We start from the raw sequence: 8,512 nt of genomic DNA, 5'->3' as shown, positions 1-8,512 counted from the left end.
GATTAATGTTGCAAAGTTATTTTTTGAATATGTGTATAGTGACATAAGTTTAATATCCTTTTATTTTTCGCGTGCTATGTTAGACTATATAGCTTCCAAGAACATCATTGCTGATTTGAACATGGGAGAAAAACTTGATGGCGACAACTATAACATCTGGCGCCGAAAGATCGTTTTTCTCTTACATGATGATGGGTTGCAGGAAATAACCGAGCATGTAATGCCTCGTCCTGAGGAGGGTACGACGGATCAACACATTCGCAACCTCGAGGCTTACCAGGAATGGATTAATAAGGTTCGCAGTGCTCGTCGTATGATCCCGATCTCAATACACAATGATCTCATTGGTGAGTTTGAGAACCACCAGTTTCCTCATGACATGCTAGAGGCAGTCAGGCAGAAATTTGGAGTTACCTCTGTGGCTAAGTTACGCGCTTTAATCATGAAGTTTGACACTTGTCAAAACAAGCCGAATGTTACAATAAAGCAATATTTGAGGACAATGTCGTGAATGATAAGCGAACTTGAGGCTGCAGGTCATCACTTGACAGATAAACAACATGTACAAGCTTTTATTCGTTCGTTACCTAACTCTTGGGATCAGATTAAGCAAAACATGACACATAATGACAATTTCCGCACTTTTGAGGATATTTCTCGTCGTGTGGAACTCTATGTCGAGCGCTTGGAAGCTGCTAAGACTGACAGTTCTATTTTCGCTGCTGAATATGTTTCGTGTGAGACCAATGGGTCTAAGCGCAAGAAGGGTAATGGTTCTTTTGCTAAGAATCCTCATGATAGATCTGGGACATCCACCACCAACGCTTCTAAGCGCAAAAGAGGCAAGCGTGCTGGTAAGAAAGACAAAGCAGAGATGACATGCTTTAACTGTGATAAGAAAGGACACTTTGCTCGTGAATGCACTGAGCCTAAGAAGGTAATTTCTGAACCTCTTCCTCGCTCTGAATGTTTTATTTCAAGTAAGAAGCATTGGACTGCTTTAGACACTATGTATGCGAAGTGGAAAATCAACTAAATAAGAGCATTAAGGCTCTAAGAACTTACCGTGGCCGAGAGTATCTATCTAATCTATTCAAAGGATACTGTGACGAAAAAGGGATCCTTGTTCCTGGTACTCTGAAACAAAATGGTGTAGCAGAGAGAAGGAATCTTACTTTGTTAAACATGGTTAGGTCAATGATGGCGCAAGCTCATATTCCTATTTATTTTTGGGGAGATGCGTTACTGACTGCTGCCTATGTCCTTAATCGCGTGCCTTTAAAGTCAGTGCCTTCCACCCCATATGAATTGTGGACGGACAGAAAACCTGAATTGGGTAATTTGCGACCATGGGGGTCAGCTGCTTATGTACACAACAGTTCTCATCTGTATGGGAAGATGGGCACTCGAGCGAAAAAGTGTATCTTTATCAGATATTCTGATCACTCAAAAGGCCATGTGTTCATTTGTGAGTAGCCTGATGGAAGTGTAACTGAGTTGAGTCATGTGATGCATGCAGATTTCCTAGAACTGGATTTTCCTAGAAGGAACGAGGTAGGGGGAGAATATCTAAGCCTGTTTCAGGTGGAAAAGTCAATGGAAGACGCACCAATTCGTCTAGTTAAGAATAGAGAAGAAATTCCTCGTTCTCCTAGGGAAAGTGGGAGTGTTCATCCTGATAATGAATTGGCTCCATTAAATCGGGATCCACAATCTCGGAGAAGTGAACGTGGAAAAGTCCTTCGTTGTCGTTTTCATATTGAGGGGGAAATTTTCATTTTTTGTTCACATGATGACGCAGAACCTAAGAATTTCAAAGATGCTATGTCATCTCCCAAAAGGGAAAATGGATTATTGCACATAAAGAAGAGATAGAATCAATGAGGATAAATGGTGTGTGGAAATACGTTAACCTCCCAGAAGGGTGCAAGGCTATTGGAAACAAATGGGTTTTCAAAGCCAAACGCAATGCGGATGGTTTAGATGAAAGATATAAGGCTCGCCTTGTGACGAAAGGCTACATCCAACATGATGGTGTTGACTACGACGAAACTTTCTCCCTTGTAGTGAGAATTGCCTCGATAGGCCTTATGCTAGATATTGTCGCACGTATGGATTTGGAACTTCATCAAATGGATGTTAAAACTGTATTTCTCAATGGAGAACTAGATGAGGAAATTTACATGGAGAAATCAGAGGGCTTCATGATTAAAGGTCAAGTGTGCAAAGTTTGCAAGCTCCAAAAATCTATTTATGGCCTAAAACAATCATCTAGACAATGGTATTTTAAATTTTATCGAGCCATTGTTTCCAATGGGTTTACGATGATAGAGGAAGACCATTGTGTGTACGTTAAACGACCCGATACAGGTTTCCTTATCCTGTCCTTATATCTTGATGATATCCTTATAACTGGAAGTAACATGGAAATTGTTATCGCCACAAAAGAGTGGTTGTCCTTAACTTTTGAGATGAAGGAAATGGGAGAAGCAAGCGATGTACTCGGGATTAAGATCCTTAGAGATCGTTCAAAGAGACTTTTGGGCATGTCATAAGAGACATACATTAAAAGGGTTCTTGAGTGATTTCATATGCAAGATTGCAAGACCATAGACACTCCAGTTGCTAAAGGTCAGAACTTAAGCCTTGAGATGTGCCCTAATACCCCTGAAGAGAAAGACAGGATGTCGCGGGTACCCTATTCAAACACAATTGAGAGCCTGATGTATGCTATGATGTGTACTCAGCCTGATATATGCTATGCTATTGAATTAGTTAGTCGGTACCAGTCGAATCCTGGTTTTGAGCACTCGCAAGAAGTCAAGAGGATACCAAGGTATCTCAAAGGGACTAGCGACCTCATGTTATTCTATAAGGGTTCAAATCTACGTCTCAATGGTCATTGTGATGCTAACTGGAATGGAGAAATGGGAGAGAAAAAATGCACATCAGGGTATGATTTCTTTCTAAATGGAGGGGCCATCACATGGAGTAGTAAGAAACAGTCAATTATCGCTATGTATTCAATGGAATCTGAATTTGTAGCTTGTCAAGCCGCAGTACAAGACTCTAATTTGTCACTCACTCTACTGATGGGGTAAAAATTCACACTGATAGCACATCAATGATTGCTTATGCAAAAGACACAAAGTACCATGGAAAGACTTAGCACATTGATAGGAGGTGTTGCTTTATTAGAGCTTCTCTTGCGAAGAAATAAATAGTTTTGGAGTACATGCCTACAGAATTGATGATAGTTGATCCCCTTACTAAACCAATACCAAGAGATGCTTTCTTGTCTCATGTTGGGGCGTTAGGTTTACGTAGGTGGTAATGGATGTCTCTTTATTTTTATTTTGTAAGACATGATGATCGTAGATGCATATGTTTTATGGATATTTATTAATAATCAATACAATTTGATAATGGATCATTGTTGTGATTAATTATTTACTTATGGGCATGGATATACACGCTGACATTGGTGCATAGAGAACGCATTATTTCAAAACTTGATTGATATGTCACCAAGTATGGACTGGCTTACTCGCATAAGCAGTCACCTTTTGGCGCTAAGGAGAGCGAGCAAAGATGAGATGATGCATATCCTTGGTAATACCAGGATGAGATTTATATAGTGAAGATCGATGATGAATGTACCTACTGTTCATCATACCTCAAAGGATAGCCAGATGAGAAATATCTTTCACGGCGCTTGTTGAAAGCGAGCAGTTAGAAATTTCGGATTAGGCGCAAGAATTGTGACTACGTCAAGATTTGTAGAGTGTAAGAGTTTGTGACATATACTTGTGTAGACAAGTAAAACTCCACTCTAGCGCATTTTCATATTATGCGTGCTTCCAACTACTACGGAGGTGCGAAAATGGTTCCCTGCTTTTCTCACCATGTGAGTCTGTATGATAATTAGATTATACACAGGTAACCTTATGACTGTTGACTTTGTTATTAAGTAAAGATTCGATGATTTATACTTTAGTATGTGTCCTATGGCCATGGATGATCCGGCTTAAAAGGTACATATATCGGAAAGCAGTTGATTCTGAAACTTCATAACAATAGGGCGAGAGGAAGGTCATCAAACTCATGAATGTTTTATATTCACAGTCGATAACTTGACTTGCCTTGCGGGAGTTGCAACACAAGTGTGAATGTATTTACAAGAAGCTAGCATGAGGGTTAAACTAGCTCTACGAGGGATCAGAGTAGTCTAGACCAATGAGATTTTGATGGACCTAGGATGCTACTAGATACAGACTTTTTTTTTAAAGGGTTGATGTATGTATACTGACTCATATTGAGCTGCTACTATGGAACTCCTAAAATGCAGGTACCTCGATGGGTGTACGGGCTATTTACTAATATTTACTTTTCTTTTTTCTGGTATAATCCACATAAACTATGGGAGAGTGGGAGATGTTATATACTCAGGTTGGATCCGAATATGGTCGCCCATGTTGTATGTGGCAAGTCCGGTAGGGTTCTATATAAGCATCTCTAGCATGTGTGCAGAAAGTTAGTGATTCCCACCGATATCACACTATAGTTTTACCATTAGAAAAGTGGTAACTCTAACCCTAAAGAGAGTTACCATAAGGAGAAAAAGTTTCAAGTTCTTAGACCGTGAATCAAGTTGGTGCTCATCTTTGGTGATTGTAGTACCTGTTCCTTGTTCTTAAAAATCGGAGTTCAAGTTCAAGGTATGAACCAATACCCGCTCCCTCTTTAATCGTACAATCTCTGATAGTTAACAAAATTTACGGTGTTTGTTTTATTTCTTTTTTCGCATTATATTTTTTATCTTTATAATTGAAATATCACAGGTTGTACGTAAATCAATCAAAATAAATACGTCCATTGTAATTGTTGGATACGATTTGATTGATCTTGGATATTGATCTTTGGAATCTTCCAATAACTCTCACGATGTAATCAAGTTCACGGACTTATTTCTGAATGGGTTATTTGGTTTTTGCTACTTAGGTTTTGACCAAAACATGGATTTGATCTAACATTTGTCCAGCCTTTGCGTTTGGTCTAAAGACCAACGTTGACTCGGTTAGACCATGACGTGTCAATTATTCTGTTAACTAAATTGGAAAATACGAAAAGAAATTAAACTTTAATAACAATGACCTGCTAAGTCCAAACAATACATGTGTAGTTGTGTGTTGTATCTAGATTAACGGATAAGATTCGTTAAGAATTTAGTTCATACATAAACATCAACGGGTTTTCAACGTACTTCTTCATCCGGTAAGAACTCGTTCTCCATAATTTTTCGGCGACTCTCATCAAAATTCTCTTTTAATTCATATCCAGCCGCAAAAATTCAAACTCGTATCAAAAGTTTGGTGTTTCATTTGATGCCAAAATATACTCGTAGTCACTGTCAAATAAACTAGGTGGAAATAATCTTGGTGGTTTAGGCATTCTATCAAATACTTGTTGTATGGTGGTTTGTTGCTACAAACATGAGTATGTTGTTGTTGTATTGCTACAACAGATTAGTAGAAAGATTAGATAGATTAGTGTTAAAACACCTCCCAAATCAATGATTCAGGCCAAATATGGCTGAAGAATAGCGCAACCACAAATATCTATTTCATTTAATTTATGTTGTCCGAGAAATAAGTTTCTCTTACAACTTTAAAACCAATCCAAGAAACCCTACAACGGAACAATGGATGACTGACACGTGACTATCATATAATGGACAAACTCGATCTTATTAAGGCACACCACAAGTAACTAAGGGAGGCCTGGCAGTAGCCATTACACTGTTGAGAATGCAAGATTGCCTCTCTCTAAGCAGCATCCTTGTCCTCAAGGATGAATCTAGGATAATGAGCTTTGATATTGGTGACGGCCTCCCATGTGGCATTCTCCGGTGAGGAATTAGTCCATTGAATCAGTACATGTCATATCATTTTGTTGCCAATAAGCATAGTCCTTGTCTGCAGCACTTTCTCAGAAAGAATAATGATATCTCCATTGAGGTCGACCACCGGTAGTGTAGGAGAAGGAATAATCTGGGTACCAATGTGCTTCTTCAGCTGAGAGACATGGAAGACTGGGTGAATTCTTGAATGAGAGGGAAGCTCCAATTTATAAGCCACAATGCCTAACTTTTGCAGAACAGGAAAAGGGCCATAAAATTTAGCAGAGAGCTAAAAATTGCGCACCAGGGATACATAAGCCTGTCTGTATGGCTGCAATTTCAGGTACACTAAATCCCCCGCTTTAAAAGACCTTTCCACTCTGGAAGTATCTGAGTAAAGTTTCATCCTCTCTTGAGCCTTTTGAAGTGACTCCTTAAGTAAGTCCATCATACTTACTCTCTCTTTCAAGTAAGATTCCACAACAGCAACAGAAGTAGTAGTGGTAGAAGGGAAAGCCAGATGAGGAGGAGAATAACCATATAATGCTTGAAATGGAGACATTTTTAATCCTCTATGAAAACTGGTATTATACCACCATTCAGCAAGTGCAAGCCATTTAGTCCAGCTGCTTGGTTTATGCCCAGTGATGCACCTTAAATAATTCTCTAGACAACCATTAACTCTTTCAGTTTGACCATCAGTATGTGGATGATATGCTGTACTGAGGTTCAACTTGGTGCCATTTCTTTGAACAAATTTTGCCAGAAATTACTTGTAAATACCTTATCTCTATCAGATACAATTGAAGAAGGTAATCCATGAAGTTTGAATACCTGATTGAGGAAGACTTGAGCTGCAATGAAATGAGCATACTTAGTCAATCTGTCTAAAATGACTAAAACAACACTCTTTCTGTCACTGATAGGTAAACCATCAATGAAGTCCATGGTAATGTGTTTCCAAGCATAATCAGGTAGAGGAAGAGGATGAAGGAGACCAACATGAGTAGTGTAATAACTCTTATTTCTTTGACAAATGTCACATTGAGAGACAAAGAGCATAATATCCTTTTTTATCTCTTGCCAATAAAAGTGTCTCCTTGCTCTGACATAAGTTGCTTGCATACCAGAATGGCCACCAACAACAGATGCATGCAAGGATTCTAAAAGATTATGTCTAATATGACTCCCAATGCCAATGTAAATCCTATCTTTGTATCTTAAGATACCTTCTTGAAAGTTAAAATGAGGCATAAAATTAGGTTGAAGTAATAATTATGAAATGAGCTGATCTGCCTTAGCATCTTGAGTATAACTGAGAAGAACATCTTGCACCCAAGTTGGAGTAGAGACTGAGATTGAGTGACAAGCTAATGAATCAGCAGGTCTTCTGGATAAAGCATCGGCTACCACATTGTCAACACCCTTCTTGTATTGGATTTCATAATTAAATCCTAGCAATTTAATAAGCCATTTTTGTTGCAAGGCAGTAGTAATCTTCTGATCAAGAAAGTATTGAATGCTTTGATGGTCAGTTTTTATAATGAATTTAGTACCTTGTAAATATTGCCTCCATCTTTGGACAGCTAAGACAATAGCCATGAATTATTTCTCATATGTAGATAGTGCTTGTGCTTTTGGTCCCAAGGGTTTGCTGAAATAAGCAATTGGTTTGTTTTCCTGTAGTAAAACAGCTCTCACACATAGATCACTGGCATCACTTTCTACCACAAATGAATTTTTAAAATCTGGTAAAGCTAGTATTGGAGTATTGACCATTGCTTCTTTGAGTTGATTGAATGCAAGTGTGGCTGCAGGTGTCCAAATGAAGGAGTTCTTTTTGAGTAACTCAGTGAGAGGCTTAGCAATAGCCCCATAACCTTTAACAAATTTCCTATAGTAACCAGTTAGGACAAAAAATCCTCTGAGTTCTTTAATAGTGGTAGGAAGTGGCCATTGTTGCATACAAGATATCTTACTAGGATCAGCAGACACACCTTGAGCTGTAATAATATGACCCAAATACTCCAAGGAATATTGACCAAAACAGCACTGGGAGAAGTTAGCAAAGAGCTGATGTTGTCTGAGTAATGAAAAAACATACTTGAGATGCTCCATGTGTGCTTTAAATCTTGGACTTTAAACTAGGATGTCATCAAAGAAAACCAAGAAATTTTTTCTCAAAACTGGTTGGAAAATATCATTCATTAGAGCTTGAAATATGGAAGGTGCATTGGTCAGGCCAAATGGCATGACCTTAAACTCATATTGACCATGATGGGTCCTGAATGCTGTCTTGAAGACATCAACATCAATCACTCTGATCTGGTGGTACCCAGCTCTCAACTCAATCTTAGTGAAGATTATAGCACCTTTTAATTCATCCAATAACTCATCAATTATAGGAATTGGAAATTTATCCTTAATGATGATATTGTTGAGCTTCCTATAATCCACACAAAATATCCAGGAATTATCCTTCTTCTTAACCAGTAAAATTGGTGAAGCAAAAGGACTATGACTGGGTTGTATGATGTCAGTTTTCAGCATGTCCTGCACAAGTTGTTCAACTACTCCTTTTTGGATATAAGGACATTTGTAGGCTCTTTGATT

The 8,512-nt window shown here is 38.5% G+C and overlaps 1 protein-coding gene across 1 annotated transcript; it reads right to left on the bottom strand.

The window, feature by feature from the left end:
- Positions 1-7,504: 7,504 nt before the first annotated feature.
- Positions 7,505-8,017, bottom strand: LOC113351988 (uncharacterized mitochondrial protein AtMg00860-like). Its single transcript, XM_026595900.1, has one exon. The coding sequence runs from the start codon at positions 8,015-8,017 to the stop codon at positions 7,505-7,507; it is 513 nt and encodes a 170-aa protein (XP_026451685.1).
- Positions 8,018-8,512: the final 495 nt, after the last annotated feature.

The sequence above is a fragment of the Papaver somniferum genome, chromosome 1 (genome assembly GCF_003573695.1).
Source record: "Papaver somniferum cultivar HN1 chromosome 1, ASM357369v1, whole genome shotgun sequence".
NCBI classification, from domain to species: domain Eukaryota; kingdom Viridiplantae; phylum Streptophyta; class Magnoliopsida; order Ranunculales; family Papaveraceae; genus Papaver; species Papaver somniferum.
The sequence above is the reverse complement of the archived record's forward strand: the minus strand, read 5'-3'. Positions and strand labels throughout refer to the sequence as shown.